General features: G+C 40.8%; 1 protein-coding gene across 1 annotated transcript; it reads left to right on the forward strand.

The window, feature by feature from the left end:
• Nucleotides 1-1636: 1636 nt before the first annotated feature.
• Nucleotides 1637-24259, forward strand: caprin2 (caprin family member 2; the record flags this gene model as incomplete). The annotated part of the gene is made up of 19 exons (XM_083907116.1): nucleotides 1637-1870; nucleotides 5345-5407; nucleotides 5494-5580; nucleotides 9081-9319; nucleotides 11795-11877; nucleotides 13033-13146; nucleotides 14182-14219; nucleotides 14312-14536; nucleotides 17474-17602; nucleotides 18044-18125; nucleotides 18216-18268; nucleotides 18371-18478; nucleotides 18556-18645; nucleotides 18727-18867; nucleotides 20346-20484; nucleotides 20571-20741; nucleotides 20888-20949; nucleotides 22921-22969; nucleotides 23688-24259. 19 exons carry the CDS (start codon nucleotides 1637-1639, stop codon nucleotides 24257-24259), a joined length of 2679 nt encoding a protein of 892 aa, XP_083763242.1.
• Between the last annotated feature and the right edge of the window lie 1055 nt (nucleotides 24260-25314).

Here is a 25314-nt window from a genome sequence, read left to right on the forward strand (position 1 = left end):
TAACAGGGGATCTGGATGTGCAGCTCGGCTGTCTGTCTGTCTGACTGTCTGTCTGTCTGTCTGACTGTCTGTCTCGTGACAACTTGACGCGCGTGCTTGCCGAAAGGAACGAGGTGGGTCAGCTGTGTGTGTGTGGCCGAATCATCAACTTCATAGCACTGAACATTGCAGCCGTGTGTCTTTTTGTCATTGGTATTAGAAAGTTTTAGTTGTTATTTTGAATCACCTGCGTGATTATCACCACGTGGATTCATCAGCATCACTCTAGTGTTTGACTGCTGCTCCACCACTTTTCATTATTCAGTCTCCACGCATCTCTCTGGGTCAATGTGAGGTGATGGTGCAGGTTTTGCATGTGTGTGTGTTTTCTGCGGCTGCTGACGCTGTTCAGCGGCCTGGAGAAATGCTCTGTCACGGGGTTGGCAGCTGCCCAGACCGAGCCTCTGTTCAGCACCAGCCAAGATTCTTACTTTTTCTTTGAATTATCAGATGTAATTGTGTTCTTCTGAGATGACTCAAGTCAGTCAGCTGTTTTTTATTTTAAAATAAATAACAATAATGTGGCCCTAACTTTTTCCTTTGGTCACACAAATGGATGGGGGATGTTTTTGGGGGTTACCACTTTTTATTATTTTTTTTTATTTTTTTTGATGAATGATATGATTCCAAAATCCCTGATGTGTGCTGTAATGTCCATTCTTTTGTTGTCCATTCTTCAAACTGACTTTACCTGAGCGGAATAATGCAGTCCCTTCTATACAGACTAAATTTACAAATTCTTTAGGGTGGAGGAGATGTAAAAAATGTATATTCAATTATTATTTGTATATCAGACATACATTTGCATATTTAGTGATGTTCTCCTACTTTAGGCATGTTTAACAAAATTGAATAATGGTGAGAGCAACTTGATTTCTTGTCCAGTTTTGATGACTTGTTTGTACAGAGACTGATTTTAGCAGAGTGGTTCTAAACTGACCATGTTGTAAAAGTCTACATAATGAGGCAGAATCTTAGAATGCAGATACAGGTGCATCTCAATAAATGAGTATATCGTGTATCATGGTGCCTCTTCAACAATGCATGGACATTTTGAGGAAACGCATTCAAAATGATTCAGACGCATAATTAGCTAATGTTTATTGTGCAGTTCATAATCAGTAGTTGACGACAAATAGTCATTAGTTGCAGCAAAAATTTTCTGATGACAAATAAAGTTGCAACAAAAGTTGATTTATTGAAGCATTGGTTTATTTCTTTGCAAAGAGAGAATCAAGATGGACAACTGGTCAGAGGCAAGTCAAGGATGAGTCAGAGCAGCATGAGAAAGTTTGCATAGTTCATAGTTGGTGTTCGTGGTGCTCTAAGTATTGTCTGTGCAGCTGCTGACCTTGGTTTCCAGGATGCGACGGGTCTGTGAATCATGTTTGTGTGGGTATAATTCAGCCTGCTTGGTGTTTGGGTTAAGGGTGAGAAGTTCCAGTGTTTCGGTTTAAATGTGTAATGTTGTGATGAGTAAACATTGAAAATGTTATGTTCCATGACACCTAGCCAACAGCGTCTTCTGTGTTGCAGTATAGCAGGGCACATAAACCAAATGGCTCACGGTCTGTCTCTGTCTAGTGCAGAGCTCAACATGGTGCAGCGGTCTCCTTCCCCGACTCTGGATCGTAGTCCCTCACCTGAACACTCGCAGGATGGTGGTGAGGGACAGGAAGAGCCAGCGATGGTCGGTTTCCCCAAGATGGGCTCCCCTGGTGGCCTGCAGCTCAACCTTGACGTCTCCACTGCCTACTACGGCTATGAAACCTACATCGACGATGGCCTCATCTGCCTCAGACACAAAGTCCGCAACTTGGAGAAAAAGAAGGTAAGATGTTTATAAAGCGGTTGATTGAAAACGAGGATGTGGTATTCTGGTTCTCACAGGGGCGGGTATTGCGGATGTAAAAATATATTGAATAGCCACTGCTGGTTGCAGAACAGGTCAGTTTGAATCTATGGATCACGTCCTGGTTTTCAATAAACCAGCTTGGCTATTTACACCATCAGCCAAAGATGCTGAAATGTTTGAAGGTGCAGAAATTTACGAAGATAATTTAGCTGCAAATTTAGTGGAGGCAGCAGTGCTGAGGTTCCATCGCGATAATTCCCTTGGGACAAACTACTAAAAGACATGACGGAGGTTCTTGTAATAATTTCTGGTAGACTGTACAATGAGAGCTGTGATGCTGCCCTCTACAGTTCAAAGTCCTGAATCACACTTCTGACTGATTTAAGCCCTAATCAGCCAAAACATCCTGAATATCTGGTATATTTACACATCTGGTGTAAAATGAACACATCTAAAATATATTTTAGAAGAATAACATTCAATATATTATTTACAATTTACTGCATGTTAAAATAGTGTATTCACAATTATTTAAAAAATATGGTAGATGTACACGAACACATTTGAACTGTATAAAACCTATTTTAAATGACATTTGTTTGAGTCTTTTTATTAAATGTCCTAAAACAATGTAAACTATGTACAGGCACGTTGGCTTTGACTTCTCAGCTTTCAGAACAAGTTGGAATTTTTCAGATGGCACAAACCATTGCGTAATTACGTTAATGCACTTGCGCTAACGTGCCGTCTGTGTTAAAGGGTTAAATATTTAGTTTAATACCAGAGTAAATGTACATGATGGTACAGGAAAAAAGCATGGACAAGACTATTTTCCTTCAATGTTACTAACCTGGAATATGATTTATGATGTGGACAGGTAGCCCAAATTTGTACAGAAATAAAACATTTCTACAGCAATAGTTCAACAACATTAAGTATGCAAAAGTTTGGGCACCCCTGTAAATTTTCATGGTTTTCCTTCATAAATCATTGGTTGTTTGGATAATACATTTCAGGTAAATATATCATATAGGAGACAAACACAGTAATGTTTAAAAGTTTATATGATTAACAGATTATTTAAACAAAATTAGACATGTGCATACATTTAGGCACTACAAAAGATTTGTATGCATCCTCCTTTTGCAGAGATAACAGCCTCTAAACGCTTCCTATAGCTTCTAATTATAGTCTGAATTCTGGAGGAAGGTATTTTGGACCATTCTTCTTTACAAAACATCTCCAGTTCAGTCAGGTTTGATGGTTTCTGAGCATGGACAGTCCGCTTTAAATCACACCACAAATGTTCAATAATATTCAGGTCTTCAGGACTGAGATGGTCATTCCAGAACGTTGTATTTGTTCCTCTGCATGAACGCCTTAGTAGATTTTGAGCAGTGTTCAGGGTCGTTGTCTTGTTGAAAGATCCAGCCCCGGCTCAACTTCACCTTTGTCACTGATTCCTGGACATTGTTCTCCAGAATCTGCTGATATTGAGTGGAATCCATGCGACCCTCAACTTTAACAAGATTCCCAGTCCCTGCACTGGCCACACAGCTCCACAGCATGATGGAACCATCACCAAATGTTACTGTAGGCTTTTTCTGCATTACTCTTCCATACAGCATCTCCTTGTGTAAAGTGTGCTGAATAGTTAAACGATGCACAGTGACACCATCTGCAGCAAGATGATGTTGTAGGTCTTTGGAGCTGGTCTGTGGGTTGACTGTGACTGTTCTCACCATCCTTCACCTCTGCTTATCTGAGATTTTTCTTGTTCTGCCACTTCAGGCCTTAACTAGAACTGTTCCTGTGGTCTTCACATTCCTCACAATGTTCCTCACAGTTGAAACTGAGAGCTCAAATTTGAGATACTTCTCCTAAACCAGGGGTGTCAAACTCATTTTCACTGAGGGCCACATCAGCATAATGGTTGCCCTCAAAGGGCCAGATGTAACTGTCAGACCGAATAAATGTAACCAAATATAATGTAAAAAAATAAGGTAACTACTCCGTAACATTTTTGCGAAATCACTTTCTGTATATATTACTTATTCAAGTTACAAATATGATGCATTGTAGATGTAACATGGTCCGTGATTGTGTTTCTTGACAAACTGAAATGACGGTGGAAATGTGCGGTGTCCACGCCAACTTCATGGCTGGCGTACGCACGTTTCTACAGCTATTGTTCAATTGGCGACACTTAGTGGTGATGATGGGAAACTGTTAATAATGTGAACACAAGTGGTCGTCAGAGTGATGTGAACATCAGAGACACTTATGAACAATTGCAAATGGTGCAATCCGACGTGAGCGAGTATTTAGTGAACGTGAGAATTTACTTTTACAAACGATGATAATTGTTTGTCCCGAAACTTTTTCGGGACAAGACTATTATTTCTATTATAATTGTTTTTATTTTTCTCGCGGGACTTGTAGAAGGAGATGTAGAGAGGTGCTGATATAAATGGTAATCGTTACAGTGGTCTGCACTGCTACTAGCGCTGACCTGAGAGCAGCAATTGGTGATAATAAACACACAAAAAGTAAACTTGAATGAGTCTCATTGAATGACACACATGCTATGTTTGGGTTGTAATACAGTGGTATCTCCCCAACTATCACCTATATTTGTAGTTTTTTCGGTCTTAAATTTAATTTAAGGTGGCATTGAAAAGGTCTTAAATTTGACTTGCTGAAAACGGCAGATACCCTGTAATAGTTTTCAATGTTTGACCTACCTAGTACCTATTGAGAACTGGTTTATTGTTTATTATCTCTCTCCCTGCCCCCCAATTTGGCAATTTGTGTTTCTCGACCCAAGACTTGGAGCCCTCCCGAATCCGAGGACTCTGGGTCAACGTGGTTGATCTTGCAAGGCTGGTTTTCTGTTAACAGACATTTGGGGAAATGGAGACATTCCCCAATCTCCCTGCAACGAGCCATTTAACCATCACAGATCACAAAAACTCAAAAGATGTTGTATTGGGATGAAAAATCTCAAATAGTTCAGCTTTAACAGATCAGTGTTGACCTTCATTCTCAAGTTCCAGTGGAAGTTTTAATTGCTACGTAATCTACTGAAAGTGAAGCAGCTTTTAAAATGTATTTATATAGCACATTTTAAAAACACCCCTGTTGCCCTGGAGTGCTTTACATGCTTAAATTAAGTTAAACAAAGCAATTAAATACAATAATTAAAATCACCAAAGGAAAAAGCTATTTCCTTCACTCGTGGTATGAGAAGCTAATTTTACAAATCTAAAAATGCCACCATGTATCATCAGGCCACCCACTGCTCATCTTTGTGAACCCCCAATATTTGCTTTACAGCAGTGGATGGAAATGCTGAGAAATTTGCATTTTTATTTTTTATATATTTTTTTAAAGCAAATATTTGAAATTCTGATGTATACCGTGCTAATCTGACTTTTGTTTGCACTGCAGCTGAAACTGGAAGATTATAAGAAGAGGCTGAACCAGGGTGAGGCACTAAACAAAGATCAAATGGTAAGACCAGGCTTTGTCGTGGAAACTATATGATCTCGCAAATTTTGCATGTGGCAACTGCATTTTCTAATATTTCTCTTTGCCAGGCTGCTGTGGGAAAGTATGAAGAGGTGTTGCATAATCTGTTGTTTGCTCGGGACCTGCACACAACCCTGGACAACTTGACTCAGAGTGTGAGTTTTTGTTTAAATTGATTGTTTTGGCTTCTGTGTCAGAATATATTCAATCCTTCTGTTATCTATCCATCCATTATCTACTGCTTTATCCTCCTGTGGATTAGATGATGACCAACCATCTGTAAACATTTCCTTACTGACAATGGGTGTGTACTTTTCCTGTTGTGAAGCAGAGATCTGATGGAAATAATGGGGGTGGAGAATGCTTATTTGTATAAACAATGTTTGCCCAAGTTTAAGAAGATTAGACACATTTGTCTAAGCACTTCAGTGAACAGGGATTTTTGCTTATTTGGTGCAAATTTTCACTTTGAAAGTGTGGATGAATGAGGTACTGTCACAAAGTCGGTGCTGACTGCAGCCTTAGACACATTAATACATCTTAATTGAAATAACCCTTTCATTAGGGCTGCACCAGGTATTGTTTAAACATCGTCAACGCATCACGGCGTCGTTTCAGATAATATGTCCGGCTATAGGACTGGAAGTTGTCCTGTAACACAGAAGTATTTGTACACGTTTGTTTACGTTTCATGCCATTTCGGTGTGTATATTTACCTACTTTACAGACATCAGGCACGAGTGAGATCCGTCCGTTTAATTTTAATGTAAAGCACAGAGCCTCAATAAACCAACACATTACACTCAACTAATAAAATACACTTAACCATGAATCAAATTGCACAAAACAAAAATACACAATAAATCATAAACCTAGTCATGACTGATACAAAGAATTTAAACATTGTAATCTACACATCAGAAATCATAACTTCACCCCTCTTTAGACATCTCTTCTCTACCATATGACTCATGAATTCCACCTTCCAGGTCAACAAGGACACATTGTTGACAAATTGTCTCATGTAATGAAACCTGTGACACCAGAGCATCACAGGCGCTCACAGCCGAGGTCACAAATCACGTGACACGGGAGCAAAAACCTTCCTCAAAATGAAGAACAAGGGTTAAAGACACCTGCGCTGACTATTCTGATCTATAATGGTCAAACCTCGATCATTGAGGAAAAAGACCTACAGAAAACTGCACCTTACATGGTGATGTACAATGTACGATGATTATCATACATTTTATATTTCAGATAAATTAAGTAATATAAAAATCAATAATCATGAAACGTGATGAAGCGAATGGAAAAGGCAACACAACAGGGTTTCCCCCAGAAAAGGTGTGTGCACCCGGAGCCAGAGCGCTGGTGCAGGCACGGTGGTAGTGGTCACTGGCCCGGTGGATGAAGGAAACGGGATAAACGGCCGCCTGAATATAAAGTGAGTATTTTTATATTTATTTTGACCACATTTGTCCATGTTTATATGTAATGCCAGCTGAGCTAATGTTAGCATCTTTAGTTCATTTACATCTACGCTACTGTAAGAACGGATACTTTGATCCGCTAAAGTTGTGCTCATTGTTTTGCAGACGGTAACATCACCTAACTGTGGATCCAGAGAGACTGGGGAAAGACCATCGTCTTTTACCTGCCCGTGTTGTTCTGGATATCAGAAGATACTCCTGCTGAAGATGCTCTTGAAAAGCAGTACTGTATGAAGATAATGTTGATGCTCATGATGAACTATAATAAGTCTGATTTTTCTTTTTATGATTATTACTATTCAAATTTTAAATTCATGTACATTGTGGTTTATTTTCTAGCCCTTAGTGTTCCTCCATTACAGTATTTGTAGATGAAAAGTGATTTAATTTGGAGAAAGGGTTGATAAACACTTCAGAATTAGAGCTTTTTTGTTTACTGATGACAACTGCATCATTTGTATTGTGTAAATCTAACTTGTATAGTAAAAAAAAAAACTCAGTAACTATTCAGCCTCCTTCCTCAAGTCTTTACTGTTGAACTGTGGTGTACAAATGCATGCAGGGTGAAAAAATAACTTCATTATTCACAAAGAAAAATGTTTTACCATCATATTCAACGGTACAAATTAAAATAAACAAGGAGCCAAATCTAAAAGCACGTCTAAGACGACATGCAAAGAAAAAATAAATAATGAAACGTGTCGAGCGGTGACGGATCAAACGTTTGACAAAGCTGCCGCTTTACTGCCGACAACTGCGTACATCACATGGTATACTATGAGCAGAAATGGAGTGGAGTATTAGCGTCAGGTTTACGGGGATTTATGTCTTTACGCAACTCACGCTGTCTGCTCATGGATGTGTCTGATTCACTAGGTAAGGAGTGACAATGGAGATAATGTTCCTGGTTCCTGGTCATCCCATGGCTTTGGCACATTTATCTAGTGCTTTATACTCGCTATAGTAAAAACTCCCTGCTGATGCTCCACCCTGCCTTCCCCTCTCTAACAGATCTGCCGAACACAAGCTGTGGATCTATGTCCATGCCGGTCAACATCAATTTTACAAACTTCTGTGTTTTCAATTCATGCAATTTGGGAAGAAAAGCGCTCCGATATTAACTTGTGTGTGTGTGGCCTTGCGCTTGGTCAGACGGTCCTTTCTTCTGCACTTACATCCAGGGTGAGTGTTGGGCTGTGACGCAATTCTTGCTTTTTGTGTGAACATATACTTTGCAAGACCTCCTGATTCTGAGGGTCTACATGTTGGCAGCCCTGATCTTGCAAGGCTGGTTTTCTGCTAACAGACGGTAGGGGGCAGTGGAGACGGCCCCGAAATCTTAAAGCAACAAATTAAATTGGCCTATTTATACTTTTATTTTGTTCGTCATATCTGTGTTGATTAGAATGTTTGAAATAAAACCAACCTTGCAATTTGAAGGATTTATGTCTCAGCAGCAGCAGCAGCAGCAGCAGCAGCGCGTCATACTTCCAGCAGTGGCGGACTGATTCCACTGCTGCTGAGAAAGTAGTCCCTCAAAAATTCATGCGATGCGACGTTAGTTTTGTTTCAAATATTATTCTATCAACACAGATATGTACATCGATAGACTGCCGTTACAATTGATTTGCCTCGGGTGCACTGTGGAGTCGGTATGAGTGTTTCTAATGCCGTGCTAACCTGTACCGTTGACTTGCGCTAACCATAGCATCAGCGAACTCGGCAACTAGAAGAACTGGATGAAATTTCTTGAAAACGTCTCCATCACACCGGCCGAGTTAGAAAATAGGTCTTATGTCCAAAATTCTGAACTATCACTTGAAGACTCATTTTCTTTGCAGCATACACGCTTGTTGCTGGTGACAGAGTAGTGATCGTTTTACTGAACAGACCCGTGTTCTGAGTAGGTGTAGTAGAACAACCAATAGGAGCACCTGCTTTGCTGAACTTCCCTGTGATTGGGTCAAGTCTCTTTATGCCACAGATTTAGTAGTGCTGCTTTCTCTTTGCATTGCTTGACTTTACATTATACAGAAACCTTGAGGCACCAATAATCACTCATCTAAGTGGACAGGCACCAGCACATCCTGAAAGGGTCAATACACACCTGCTGTTTTCTCAAATCAATTTATGAACGCCATATTTTCATTCTGCTCCTGCAGCTTTTGAGAGCCCAGAAGAAGGCACTGAAGAAGGAACAGGTGGCAAAGGCAGAGGTGGAGAAGAGACGTCTGAGCATGGTGCTTCAGCTACAGCATCTTCTCCACAGCCTGCAGCACAAGCATATCAGGAAAGACCTGCTGGCTGGACACAACCAGGCGCCACACATCCCTGCCCAGCAGCTGCACAGCCTGAGTCAGCTCGCCACCCTGGTGGGAGTCGAAAGGGACGACCAATTCACGTGAGTGTAATTAAACTGGCATTAAAGCTCAAACCCAATGTGTTTTGATTGTTGGGCTATTAAGCAATTGCTTTAAACACCGTCTGAATTAAGTGTTTGGAGAAAAACTTGAGTCTTAGATGATTTGTAATTTCTCTTAACTATGTATCGATGCAGAACATTTAGTAGGAGCAAATAAACAAAACTGGGAATGCACAATGTTAATGGAGCAATGTCAGTATTGGTCGTATAAAGCATTCTCAGATGTCAGCAAACCAGTATTTACACATTCATGTTTTGTTATTGGGGATGTCAGGATTAACCGGTTTTAAGATTTAGTGTGGTTATTAATGTCATGTTAGGATAACTGCAAGAATTTTGATTAATGAAGTTATCTGGTGAGGCTGGTGGTAACCCTTACAAGTCGAGAGGAATTGCGTTGTGTGTATGGAGGCGTGTGTGCTCAGCTTATCGCACACATTCAGCTTACCTGGCAAGTGAAAAATCTGGAAAATGGCCGAGGGAAGTAGTGCGCATGTTTGGTAGGTGTGACAGATTACCAAGTCCGCAGTGTGGGACCATTTCCACTATTTAAAAAAAAAAAAAAAAAAAAATGAGCAGGTTGACCTAGTGGGCGTCCGATCTGCAGATCCTGTCGCCGGAAGGTTGCGTCTAAATGTAGCAACATGCCCAGCATGTTCCAAATATCGCTAAAGACGAATGTATATGTAAAAATAAATATGAATTAAACTTTACAACATGCAGTATATCACAGACAGTTAAAAGGATGCACCAATCCAATATTAATAGCACTAATGTTGACTAAATAGGCAGATCAGGTATCGGATAATTCTGTGTAACAGGTCACTGAGTTGAATGAGACTGCGCTAAATGTTTACAAATAGTTTGATTTCTGTTTGTTTGTTTGTTTGTGCTCGATTTAGTTGAGCTACTGTGTAACTTTGTTTGTTCTCAGTTCCAGCTGAGATGTCTGTCTGAAAAATGCAGGCTGCACTGGGTTGATTGTGAGAAAAATTAAGAAAGAAACTAGGCTGTACGCTAAGTAGGTATGCAACGGTACAGTTTTCCCACAGTTGGTATGCATCGCGGTTTTGGGGCCACAGTAACGGTTTCGATATTTTAATATAAAACTGCTCAGACTAGCAAAGGCAATATTGCGTTGTAAAAATAATCTCACACAGCGGACTTAAAGGTGAAGTAAGTAGTTTATAGTGCCATCTAGAGGAGAGGCTGAAATTTACAACAAAGAACTGCTCCTCTGCTCACCCCCTCCCTTCCCTGAGCGCTACGGTATCCTCAGCAGGTCAAATGTCGTCCTCGTCGTCTTTCGAAGCGGAGAGAGAGGAGGCGGGACTTCCGCTACAAGTAAAGAGACGCTTGATTTGTTCTCTCGCGTTTGTCCTTACAGGCTCCTGTAGAAACATGGCGTCTCTCTGCTAACAGTGGCTATGCAACCGCGGCCCGCGACCATGTTATTTTACATGACTTTTTGAAACACTACGAAAATGAAACAAAAACTATTATACAGCGACTAGACAATGCAGGAGCACATAATATGTATAAAAAAGTGGATTTTGGGTCATATAAACCCATAAATACTACACAGTGTCCCTTTAAACGGAGACGGTGCCGCTTCAAACTTCCTTTTTTCAGAGTCTCTTTCACTCGCCATTGTTTCTGCGCAGTTCAGACAGCAGCGCTCAACATTTGCATGTGTAGCGCTGATTGGCTCTGAAGGCGGCATGAGCAGAGCGGCACTGCTCTCATGTCTCTGCTCCTGAGTGGATCTAAACACGCAGCATTGTGTATTTAAATATGTTTTTATAGGCTGGAACGTACTAAAATACAGCTGTTTGCCGTTGCGTATTGAACCGAACAGGGGTGTACCGAGCAGTTCAGTAAAATACTGAATATTTTTGCATCCCGTATGCTTAGCTTTTTCACTACAAAATTGCGTCTAATGAAGAACTACATTTCCCAGCATGCTTTGGGGACTATTCCCGGTCTGATTGGTCATTAGAGCTTTGTGAGTAGAGAAGGGGGAATATCAGCACAAATGCGTCATACGTCATTGTGTCCTTTTGACATGGTAATGAATTGATTCACACACATTTGGAGACTGGGGCCTGATTCTATGACAATAATTCACACAGAGCTTGTAATTGCAGAGATGTAATCTATTTACTTTTGCCGTGTCATTTTTAAGCAGGAACTCTAAAAAGAGAGTCAGGGAAGAAGAGGTTAAATACTGATTTTTTTCTCACTAACTAGTCAGAAGTGAAGAAGCCTAGAAGAGGTAATTACTGAAGAAGACTTTGACCTGGATGACTGGGAACTGCAACCGACAATTTAAACAATTTATTCCTTAGAGAAAAACACAGTTTCAGGCAAAAAAAAATCAAATATCCCCTTCTGATTTCTGACTGCCCCCTAATGCTTGCATGGAACCTGTCCTCTCTTGGCCGTTTGTTGTAGTGTGGTGGAGCAGATCGATCAGGCAGCTCTGGTGTTCCTGGACCTGCTGGAGGGGAAAGACAAACCAGTGGCTGGATCCACATGTAAGTATTATCTCTGCAACTCTCAAGACATGTCTGGTCACTGAATATGTATTTAATTTGGAAGAACTTGTCCCCACAAGACAAGTCGAGGATTAGATGAGCAGTAATGACCAGGGTTCCCACGAGTCCTTGAGATCCTTTTTATAAGCTTCTGAACTTGACAAAGCAATTCAAGTCGCCTATTATAAGCTGTGTCGGCGCATTCGCTCCTTGGATTTGAATTGGTCCTAGAAAGTCCTTCAATTTGATGTCGACCAAGGTGTGGGACGCTAAATTACAAAAGATGAAGAAAAATAACACTTTTTGCAAAGTAGCAGCAACGTTGCAAACGCACACGAAAAACAAATAAACGAAATGTAAAGTATGTTCTTCCACCTTCTTGCGGCGCACCACGTTTATCAAGTTCTAATAAAAACTGGCCCGTGACCTTCGAATAAACACAGCGCGTGTGTTTATTTGCAATTGGCAACAGTGAACGATATAACCTCCTACAAAACATCAGTTTAAATTGACTTATTCAAAGGTATAAGTGACCTTTCCTATTGTATTTAATATTAAGTAACACTTATGTATGCGCTTTGCACTTCGTTAATGTGCAGAGTTTGCAAGAAATCTGCTTTTAGCTTATTGAAAGAATGATGCTAGGAAAAATTCAGTGTCCTGGTCATGTGACATTAAAGGTACATTAATGTAACAGCTTTGGATTATGTTGTTAATGTAAACACACATTCTCCATGTGCCAGCTGTGAGGAATGTTTGTATAATTGCTGCAAAAAGTGTTATTTTTCTTCATGTTTTGTAATTTAGCGTCCCACACCTTGGTTGACATCAAATTGAAGGACTTTCTAGGACCAATTCAAATCCAAGGAGCGAATGCGCCGACACAGCAATTATACAAACGGCATTAATTCTGTAAATGTTGTATTCTGTTTTCATAACCAAGAGTGCTATTGTAACTAAAATATTCCTAATTAAATTGGAATCAAATCATGGCTCGACTCGAATTGAGACCTTGTGAATTGGAATTTAATCGATTCAGCGATACTCGGCCCTAGTTCACATTACAGGCAAGAAAGTGGAAATGATTAAATAAACCTTTGACATCAGTGATTGAATTTCACATTAAAACTGTCTTTCTTTGTCATTCTGTTTCAGTTAAGCTGTTAAAAGAGGAGCTCACCAGGCTGTTGAACTGCAAGTACTTCAGTTGTCTTCCACCTCCACCCAACAAGACTCCAGAGCTGTTACTTGACTCAGGCAGCCACAACAGTAAGAACATCACATAGAAATGTCAGCAGGGCAGTCAGGTGTTGTTATTTAATACATACATTTGCAACCTGCGAAACTGGTGGTGGTACTGAAGAAAGGTCGTTAATATGACTATTAAATCATATTGACATACCCTGTGAGATGGACAAATGACAAATACAAAAAAGTTTTATAGCAGTGATCTAACATACGTGGCTACCAGTTTGTTAAGATCGGTCTTGAGAAAAAATCAAGCTTCAGTTGTCTTCGTCTCCTTCAGTGTTAACAACCTCTCCTTCACGGTTGCCCCGGGATCGGGGGCAGCGTCAAAAGCGTCATAAAACCATATCTAACTTTAACAAACACAGACATGCTGCATACCCACAGAAAGGTCAGAAAGTCAGCTAGAAGCTCATATAAACCATTCTGATGTTCACGAAACACAGTTAAAACACCGATTGATCAAACAGCAGGAGTGGAAAAAAACGTCACAGCGCACACACTGAAAACAACAATATATTATTGTTCACGCTGGAGAGCACTGAAGTGCATATGTTGCACCAGATGAGGGGCACACACCCTTGTTCTCTATGTTCCATGAAATTTTCATAGGTTCTTAATCAATTTATACTTTGAAGCATGAAGAATTTTTAATTAATGTTTTATTTTGTGTTTCCAATGTAATGTTTACATTCAGCCTTTAAAAAAAAGAAACTTTTTTTTCATGTCGAAAAAAAAGATTTGTTTAATTTATAAATTTAACTGATGATATAAGCACTAGATACTCAATTTGTTTTTGGCTGAAAAGAAAGGCAACCCTGTGTGGTAGCACTTTACTGAGCCAACATCAGGCAAGGCTTGGTGCAACATCTGCAATTCATTGTAAAAAAAAAAAAAGCAATATCGGCCTCTAGTCCACACCCCTGTATACTATACTATACTATACTATACTATACTATACTATACTAATAGGACAATCACCATACCTGAGTTCAGCCATTCACTTAAACTGTACTTTTCAGAAACTGAATTTTCAATATTTCTTTTTCTTGTCAGATATGGTCAAGTCAAAACCAAACAAAGTTTCTGAGGAGGTAAGACTGGTGTCCAGGTTTTTTTTTTTCCAGTTTATTTTTAACTTCTATATGGTTTTCAGAATCCACTGATACTGTTGGTGATATGTTAGTTTTTCAACAGACTCCACCAGACTGACACGGAGCCTCCTTCCCAGAACTGGAAGGAGGACTTTCAGGCCAAGAAGGAGCAGGAGCCTCCTGACTGCTGGGACATGGAGGTCCCAGACCAACCCAAATCGCAACATAATGCACTTCACAAACCATGGCGAGGGGCCGCAGCTTTTATCCCCAAAGTCCCAGTCAACACCAGGAAACTGACTGCTGACTGTAAACAGGTGAGATACTCTTTAGCCTCCTGAGTTACTTATGGAACTCATCCATTATACAGTTCTAGCACTACTCGGCCCTACTCTACCTGGTTTGGTATCAGGCACGTTGTTGTCCAGTACGTCCTCACCATGGGAGGGGTCGGCATAGCACGCCTGCGCAAAACTGTCATGAGGTTGTTTTATACGCAATGCAAACTAGTGATGGGCAAAGCAGGAGACGGTTTCCTAATCAATAAAATAACTCTCAAATCAATAATTGTTTCTGACTATTTACACAAATTCTAGCAACTGAGTAATTAACGAGTAGTTTTATGCTGGTTTGAGATAGTATGATACTCTTTAGCAAATGTGTTTTTATGGTACTGCACTCTAGTCCCATTACAGAAGCAGCATTATGTGTTTTTAGTTCAGAATCAGAATCAATGATTAAATCATAAAATACGTTTAAGTTTATGTTAAATACAGTTCTATGTATAATATCAAAGGTTTCTATCGTAGCCATTTTTATTTTATAATTTTGATGCATATACATACGCTTCAGGAAAGGGAGAGACGGAGCCATTGTTTTCACACATACAATGAAAGTGACTTTAAATGGATCAGCATTTTATTCAAATGGATACAGTGTTTTGGGAAAAGCGCAGAAAATGGGTCCTGGGGTTAGGGTAAGTCTTTAAACGCCACCCTTGCGTTTTCATCCAGTCGATCGTTACTTTGGATTAACGATGATGTCATAATCCCACCAGATTCACATCTTTGTCATTACCGTCTTGCTCAGTGTTTGGAGATGGTTTGGTCTGTTTTATGATAACTTTTATTTTCTTTCATTAATCACCATAGCTTTCTACATTCTGTCTCCGTTTGTGATTGCATGCATTGTAATATATACTTATTTGAATAAAACTTTATTTAAAATAAATAATAATAATTTGTAAACAGAGTTTATGATGTATTAGCAGTGTGACACTGCCACACACAGTCCAGACATATGTACTGTAAGGGAAAAACATTATTCGGCCTTCTCTAAAGTGATCAGCTCCCAGTCCTAAGCACAAGCCGAAACAATTCAGGACGGTGCGTGCCGCGACTATCTAATCACAGCAGCCTTGGTGTAGCACTGGCTCCAGTCTGTTGTCTACAGAATTCGTCTCTTCATATTTTTGCCAATCCTGACCGGACTGGGGCAGACGACTGATAACGCAACTGCGCGGTCCTCCCCAAGGTCAGCTCCATGTATCGACAGAGAAAGCATCTTTAAATATCCTAACTCTGGGACTCACAGGCAGACTGACGGAGGATGCCCGACTGTTAACACACTTGTTTATGTTCGGCGTTGTCTCCGTTCTCCTGAGATCTGAGCTGCTTCCAATAAAGCTTCTCAACTTAACTCATCTCGGACTCCAGGAAACTCCATCCTTGGTCGACTCACAAAATAGTCAAATATCCGCAACATGTACTACACATATGCCTTTGGGGGTTTCATGTGGACGAAGACATTTCTTGAAATTTTCAAACGACAAACAATAAAGGTTGTTTGAGTTTAGGGTGCCTGAAGTTTGAAATTAGCATTCATTCGCCATGTCTGCATCTGTAGCAGCGTCTGTAGTCGGGTTGAGGGCTGTACCCAATGAACGGCTCTGCAAGATATGTAGCGTGGCATCATACTGGTGCCACGACATCGAACATGACGCAATAAAACAATAGGGTCTCAAAACATGGATTACGAGCGTTGACGTTGAAGAAGGGCCAAAAAGAACAGCAAAGTCTCTGCCAATCAGCTGACAGTCCTGGGTGGAGCCGCTTTAGTTTAGGATTTTTATTGTCATTATGCAACCAAAATTACAGATGGAGTCAGGCGGAAGGTTGATCAGAGCCGCTATATGGCAACGGGCCAACCTGACCAAATCTAACATTCATACATGTTTTGATGGTGGAATGAAACCTGAGAGCCCAGAGGAAAGTCACACAGACACGGGGAGAACATGCAATCTACACACAGAAAGTTCCCAGACCGGGAATCAAACCCACGTACTGTATGTACTGTACCAAACTGAACGGTTCCACTCGATGCAAACATGGTTGTAGTCCACAATTGCATCACTGGCTTCACCCTCTTGTCTGATCAGCACGAGGCTTGTTCCAGTCACGCTCCTTTTTATAAAAACACCAGAGGTGGCACTTTGTTGTCTTTCTCCGCCACGTGGGACTTGATGTGAGCGTTTGAGAGGATTGTTTCACCACAGCTAGAACTGATTCACTACTAGACCCACTCTCCCCTTCCTCCTTCTCTCCCTCACTCAAATTTCAGCCCAATTCTTGGCATTTTATAAAATCAGGCATTGGGTGGAAGTTATTCTCAGAAGAGGAGCTTGAGTAACCCATTTTAAAAAAGGAATAAAGAAAATGGTCCTCCATAGGGTTATCTTGTTGAAGGAAATTGCTGATTGACTGCAGTTTCTTTTTTTCACTGCAGAATATACTCTGTTGTGAAATGTCTTGTTACACACTGTGAGAGCCAGGTAGTCAGGTGGGTTAGTGACAGTCAGAATTAAATGATAGGGCATTTTAATTACATTGTAGGGGTTTGTTAAACAACTTTATTTATCAAGACAGTGAATGTGATCTCAACAAATGGTATTTCAGAATCAACCAGAGACCTGAACTCTACAGCCATGTAAAAAATAGATATTTACAAATGTTTGTGGACACTTTGTTGATGCCTGAACTGATGTTGTACACGGTTATACTTTCATAGCCATTTCATACTATGTTGTTCAACAATGATTATGGACAATAATTAAATGATGGTTGTTATCCACAGAGAAAAGAGAGGAAAGCCAAAAGAGAGCAAAACGTCAAAATGGTGAGTGCAAACCCATTGATTTAAAATGTACATGTACAATGTGCATGTGAACTGCTAATTTTATTTGTTTTTTTGAACAGGCAGTTCACATGGACACGTCTGTGGGGGTTTTTAACTCTCCATCTGCCCTACCCAAAGACCCCATCCTGAGGAAGCAGCACCTGGAGGATCTCATGACAAAGATCCATGGTTCCTTTAGTTTCATGCAGGTGGAATGGTGTTGCTTGCAAACAAAGATTTTTTTAATGTATTTTTTTGTCAGATGTTTCTTGGTTTCCCTGTTACAATACAAGAGTAAAGTTAGTCTAATTTGAATGTGAAAAAGTTAGTTTACTTTTATCCTTAATTGCCTCGAAAAAAGTTCAAACATTGCTTTGCATGAAATCCCAACTGCTCTTGCTCTAAATACAACTTTCTGAAGGTTTGTATTTGCACATGATCTGAAAATAGTCTGAAAGTAGTTGTGGATTTACAAGGCAATTTTAATTATTCCAGCCAAGCAAAATTTGCCGAACCCATTGGCAGATTATTTTCTTAAAACAAGAAAATTTAAATACATTTATTTTTCTATGATGAAACCATATGGAATATTTACTCTGCCCTGCCAGTAATGACTGTTGGATATTTTAAAATGAGCTTTTCCTATTTAGGACTCACTTCTTGATGGTGAGAGCTCCCCCACTGATGCAGCTGGACTGATGAGACCTCCTTCTGTATCTCTCTCTCCTCTGGGTAGCATGGATTATTTTAATGTTTGGAATTCTGATATATATGGTATTTTAAAGTCATTTCTTAAACAACCATCTTTTTTTTCCTCCTAAGCAGTGGGGGCAGACTTGAGAAGTCCAGTTAATGCCCTGCCCACAACCATGCATGTAAGCATTTACTTTCTCCATTTGTGAAACTAAATGTAAAGTTGTGACATAAATGTTGTTCATTTGGAAGAATCATACCTTTATCTACCTCCCCCTCCTTAGTCTACCCCACTCCCTGCCAGGGTCAAGGAGCCAAAGTTGAGCTTGACCACTGGAGATCAGTGCCTGGAGACATGTAACCAGGAGCTTTCCTCAAATGATCTACCTCATGTAAGAAGCTGCACAATGGTTTACATGCAAAATATGTATAATGCCACAACTGAGAGGCTGTTGGAACTTCTCTGCAGGAGTCACCGCAATTTGCTGACACCAAGGCATTTCCTTCACCACCACTGTCCAACATCTCTTTTGGCCTGGAGGAGAAGAGCCACCCTCAAGTAAACAAGTATTCTTAACCTTGTTAACATATTAATAATAATAATTGAATAATTACTTTAACCTTCCTATGTATTCCACAGACACCAATAGCTGAGTCGGGGAAGCAGTCCCCATGTAATGGTGTTGAATCTTGTGCCACAACCTCTTCTCAGGGACAGACTTTCTCTACTCCCCCTACCCGGAGATCGCTCACGTCTGCACAGTTTCAGAACATCCATTCAGTAAGTGGTGAGGCTGGATTATGCTTTGAGTCCTTGGGTAAAAAGGTGCGGGATATACAGTACTGTGCAAATGTTTCAGCTCTGTTGTTTTTTCTGTCTGTCAAATTCTGTGATCATGTGGATTTGGAATGAAGTGATGCGACTTAAAGCTGGTCTTGTATATTAGCGAGCTGTAAATGAGTTTAACTCGTGCAACGTGTGTCTGTAATGCTCAAGTATGTAGTAGGACAAACCCAGGATTTCCCAGTAACATTAATTAAGGTTCTACTCCAGTAACAGAGCTGTGTTATTGTTGAAGTGTAAGGGTCGATCACGCTAAATACTTGACACCTGTAGAGGATGGCTTTTTTTCTGAAAAATGTTTTATTTAAAAAAAAAAAAAAAAAAAAAAAAAAAACATAGAAAACTGCATACATATTTTCTGAATGTGTTCCAGAAAAGTGAAATAGAAATAGTCCTCCACTATTGTTAAAGCATTGCTAAAACAACACTAATGGTGGCCTAAGACTTCTGCACAGTACTGTGAATTCAATTAAATGTTATATACTATAGCTTCAAATCACAACATACATTATCTCAAGGCACTGTACGTAAAGGCAAAACCTTTACAACACATTATAGAGAGCAGAGGAACCCACCAAATCACACGATGAGCAAGAAGCAAAAAGAAGCAACTAGGCGTCAGTGGAGAGAAAAAAAGAAGAAATCTCTGACAGAACCAGACTCAAAGATGTGCAGCATCTGGTTCGACCAACTGGGGTGAAATAAAAAATGGGGGACAGAGAAGGTGGGGTAGAGAGTATGAGAGGGAGGTGAGGTAGAGATTTTACGATTAAACACTTTTTTTGCCCCCGTGTGAAATCTCTAAAGACAGGATGTGTTGTCGTCATATCTAGTATCTTTTCACGCTGACTTAAGTTACTTTTCATTGACAGTAGTTGGTAAAACTGTCAAACAATCTCACACAAGACAATGAATGAGAGCTGGGAATATGATCTCATTGTTTTCCTAAAGTAGGTATTCTGTCTACACAGAAACGTGAGGCCGGTGTTATGAGATTTTCACACTTAGAAAAAATACCATGTGGACGGATCGGCAAAAAAAGTATGCACATTCACCTCAAACTGTTATCTATTTCCTCCCTACCACCAAAATGTCGCTTCTTTACATGTAACTGGAGCAATTATGTTAATACTCTGTACAAACACTGAAGATTCTGTTTGTCCTCTGGTCCCCACGTGTGCAAAAAGACTGGTATGACCACACACACACACCAGTGTGTGTTATGGCTGGAGTGGCCATGCCCCACCAATCTCAGAGCAGGGAATTGAGATGAATGATATAAAACCTAATTTAAAGAAAAAAGAAGATAAAGTCAGAAGTGATATTTGCGCGATATCACTTTATCATCTTTAACTACACTTACGTTGGTTATAAATACACACACAAATTTCCTAACCATCTATTTTCCTTCATAGGTTTTCAAGGGGAATGCATCCCAGAATGGTGAACTAAAATACAAACCAGACTCTGCCGTTTTCTCTGAGCCCAGGTACATTACTGCCAGCACCCAAACACCAGCCGAGTTTGCTCCCACAGAAGAGGAAGCACAGCCTGGTATGAAGAAGACATTTTGTTTTCCTAGTCTTACGGTTTTGAGGCACATTGTCTGACTTGTAAAGTGCACATCATCATCTCTCCAGTGGACCAGTCAGACTGTGCAAATGGTGGGCAAATGTTCCTTTCCCCTGGACACTCGGGTGGAAGCATGGGTCGACTTGGTCAGTCTTACTACACCAGAGGATCTGTGAGAGGTATGGCACGTGGCAGCAAGGGATTGGCACAAATCTTTCGCTCCTCCGGTTGGCACCGAGGTATCTATCCTTAACTCTTGTCTTTCCTCTTGGGTTTTCTCACCGCTTTTTATTTCCTCCTTTTGTTAGACCGCTCAGACGTATCATGGTCTAAAATTTATCTTGGTTCTGAGACTTAACTTTCTTGAATTTGTGTTCTTCAGCAGGAGGACCCTACATTCCCCAGACCCATCTCAGGGACTCTGGTCCTCTCCTCTATACAGCTCGAGTAAGTAGATTTTTTTTTTTTTTAATCTATGTAGAGGCTTCATTGACAGAATATCAGACTCTTCTTCCCTGACCCTCTTTTTGGAGTCCCTGCTCGAAAATGACATGCCCAAACTAAACTTAGGTTACACCAGAGGTTTAAGTTCCACCACTGCCACTGTGGAGTAATTGCACATATAACACAGCATAAATGAAGGTATTTTTTTCTCTTGCCTAAAAATATTGCATTGTAAAGTAAATATCACCTTTAAAATATGCAGTAGGAGCTTAAAAACACATGGAGGTCATGTAACAACATGGACATGAGCTGTGTAATGTCTGATGCTGCGTGAGGAAGAGTACATTTACAGAATGTTTAGTAAATGAGATATCTCTCATTTGGCACAGGTACCAAATGATGATGTCACTATTGGTCTAAAAAGAAAAAAAAAAGTATGAAAACTGGCTGTAAATTGATGCTCCCTGTGCATAATAACAACTCTACAGCATGTTCAGTTACGCAGCGCCACAGCTCTGGCTTACTTCGCCAATTTGGGTGATAGCTCGTTTTCAACCTCCCTCCACACACACACACACACACACACACACACACACACACACACACACACACACACACACAAACACTCAAACACTCAAACACAGCTTGATTAGGTCAAGCTATTCAACTAGTTTTTTATGTCTCCTGGTGGTGCACCAAAGTGGGACAGGTTGAGGGATAGAGACCTGACTATGCAAAATAGTCTGTGGAGGACATGATGTTAACAATGATGAAAAGAAAAATATTCCCCTCTCAGATTTCTGACTGCCCCCTAACGTATGTGCCCAGCCATCGAAAAAAAACAGGAACAAGTCTCCTGAGGGGCATTTTGAGTTATTTATGGATCTGAAAGTCTGGTTTTTAAGCTTTCCATCAATGTCTAACACATGGAAATCTGGAAGATATGGCCATTTGAAGGAGAATTTTACTGATGACTGCAGCTGATTTGGCTGAAACAACAACAAAAGCACTCGAATAGCCAATTAAACTTGGCTAATTTACTGTGGTATCACCACACCCCCAACTTGGAATCGGTTCACAGAAATAAAACAACCCAAACACAGAGTTTGGGTTTAAGATTCCCAGTACTTGTAGTGCAGGGATGCCAGGGTGAAATTGGACAGGGAGCCAGATTGTGAGACTTCAGGGCATGCGCGTAGCCAGCAATGGGCCTGGGCGGCACTGGCCCGTCCAGTTTACTCACTGGCCCATCTGGCCAAGTATAATAAAAATGTATTTTGTTTAAAAAATAAATAAAAACATGCATGTAAAGGAAATACATTTCAGAGTCATTAGCCCACAAGAGGGTTAGCCCGGCCCCGGACACTGACGTTTGTTCCCTGGCACAGTTGCTCTCTCCCGGTCAGCGTAACCCGCCGGGTTTACCTGCGGATCTATCCCTGCACAGCACTGACGCTGCCCCCACTCTCACACAATTCTCGCTTGGATCACTATGAGGAAAAAAAAAACTTGATTTTTGGCTCGGTCCGGATGTCATTGTGTTTGGGTCCGGATCCGGACCGGAGTCCGACCGGAGTCCGCCCCTGCCTTGACGGATCTGCTCAAAACTTAATACATGACACAAGAGACCACCAGCCCTGAACACATCTACGGACAAGAACTTGATCAGGCAGGAAGCTGCTGCTGTTTTGCCATGAAACAGGGAGTGGTGTGAGATAAGAGACCCAGTCAGAAAACATGAACACATGAAAACTGAATCAAGGGCATAGCACTACCTGCTTGGCAGGCTGATGGCTGTGAGGGCCCTCACAATGCTGTTTTTTAATATTATAAACTGAAAACATAAAATCAACAATCAAGGGATTCAAGTCATTGTCTCAAGTCAAGTCCAAAGTCCTTAACTTTTCACGTTAAGTCGCCATCTCTGTTGTCCAGTATACTTGATGCCTCTGATCCTCTTCGTTCTTTTCCCAGGACACTGGATACCAACACAGACGTGGAGGAGGAAGGCACAACTCCAGTGGTAAGGAGACGAGGAAGTTATTGTCTGAGGGGATGATACCTGGAAAGGGATGGTTGTTTTAAAATGTTGACGTTTTCCCTCAAATCAACGTTTCATATCAATGTTTTTGATACCATTCAGAGGACTGCAAAGAGTTTACTGGCTGACCATTATTGCGTATAGTCTATAACACACCAATCAATCATCTACTCATTGGTTTTGTCTCTTGAATTAAACAAAAACTAAAATGGTTGAAAAATGTATTTTGGTCTTTGTCAACCATTTACCTTTTTGACTATGATATTACTGGAATGACAATCATGTCAGTAGAATGTTTTCATGTATCCTTGCGCAGTGTGTTTCTCACACATAAATATATATATATATATATATATATATATATAAAAATGTTTGTTTTAACTGTGGTGGATTTGCCCAAGCTTTCTTTCTGACAAATTCACCACGTACCAATCTGAACAATGTTGTCCCTTAGCTTTCTTTTTATTAAGCAAGAAAAAACTATAAAGCAATCACAAGATGCATGAAGGGTGGATGTTATGGAGCTCCACTGGGATGATGTTTGTAAGTCAAGTAATTCGCATCCGAATGAGCCGCACTTTGCTCCTGCATATTCACATCACGTCCAGAGTGCAAAGACCTTCAGCCTAAAATGAATGGCTTTAAAAACAGTTGCAGTGTACCAAGATCTTCACTCATTTTTTTTGTCTTGACTTTTAAGCAACCTGGAGTGATTCATCCCAAGTGAGCAGCCCAGACCGAGACGGGGCCTTCACCATTATGGATTCTGGGCATGGTGATTCGCTGTCAGTTTCCACCTTGGAAGTCCCACTCACTCCCCACAGCCACCATGCTGCTCTGCTGCCCATGCAACTCTACCCGATCTCCCAGCCTCTGCGAGTGGCTTTCACTGCCTCCCGCACTGCCAACTTTGCTCCAGGTAATCTGGACCAGCCGATTGTGTTCGACCAGCTACATAGCAACCTGGGGGAGATGTACGACACCCATATCGGCCGCTTCACCTGTCCCGTCAATGGAACCTATGTCTTCATCTTCCACATCCTAAAACTGGCCATCAACGTGCCGCTCTACATCAACCTCATGCGCAATGAGGAGGTGATGGTGTCGGCGTATGCCAATGATGGAGCCCCAGATCATGAGACGGCCAGCAACCATGCAATCCTCCCACTTCTCCAGGGTGACCAGGTTTGGCTGCGATTACATCGTGGTGCCATTTATGGCAGCACCTGGAAGTACAGCACTTTCTCAGGATTCCTACTGTACCAGGACTGAAGTGCTGTCCAACAGTCCTCTCACCAACTGTTTACACTGAATGGCGATGAAACTGACATTTCACTCTCCTGTTCAGGCTGCATGCGAGTGTGCTTTTCACCATCAAACTCATACATGACCATACATGAAGTGCATCAGTGGCCAAATGATGCATGTCATTTTCATTTATAATAGAGATCAACTTCTCTCTGTATTTGATTCCTCATGAATGTGTGCCTTATGTTGGTCGTATGGTGTTTGAGTGTGACACTAGTTATATTTGTGCCTTTTACTTTGACTGGATGTTCAATGGAAAAATGTACTGAATGAATAGCTGACTATTTACTGAGTGAATTATAACCGATCAGCACACTGCTTGATGGTCGGCTCCTTTGCATCAAGTCTAATGTGAAGAAGGAAGATTGTTTTCTGGGTGGTGGGTATGGTGTCAAACACTAAAGGCCAAATTGTACGGTGGAGACATGGAAGTGGTCCCTTCATGTGCCTCATGTTCAATAAAAGATGAGAGATGAGTTGAGGGTTTGATGGTTTATTTGTCTGGCTTTTCCCACTATAAATGTAAATCATCTGTTCCATACAAGCACTTTTGGGGGAAAAACCGAAACATTCACTTTTGAGTTTTTTTTTTTGATTGTTTTTTATTCAACCAGGCAAATCCCATTGAGATTAAGAACCTCTTTGTCAAGGGAGTCATGGCCAAGATAGGCAGCAGCAAATGCAAAACACTGGACAGTTACACATTTAAAACACAAACGGAAAACAAATAAAATAATCCAGGGGCCTGTTGCACAAAAGTAGCTAAAGTAAAAGTGAGTCTTGACCTATTGTACTAAGTTCATCCTAGGTTAGGTTAGTTCGTCGTTCGTTGCACGAATGTCAAATCAGGATGAGAAGGCGTGTCTTGGTCATCAGGTGAACCCTATCCTGGTAAGTGCACGTTCAGTCTCTTTGAAGTAGACCGTGAGGTAGATCACAGATTTACTGAAATGTCGAAGACATGCGTCACCAAGTGAAAAAACAATCTAAACAAACAGTTCAGCCACTGCTGAGAACGC

This window comes from Microchirus variegatus (genome assembly GCF_963457635.1).
Source record: "Microchirus variegatus genome assembly, chromosome: 20".
Lineage (NCBI taxonomy): Eukaryota > Metazoa > Chordata > Actinopteri > Pleuronectiformes > Soleidae > Microchirus > Microchirus variegatus.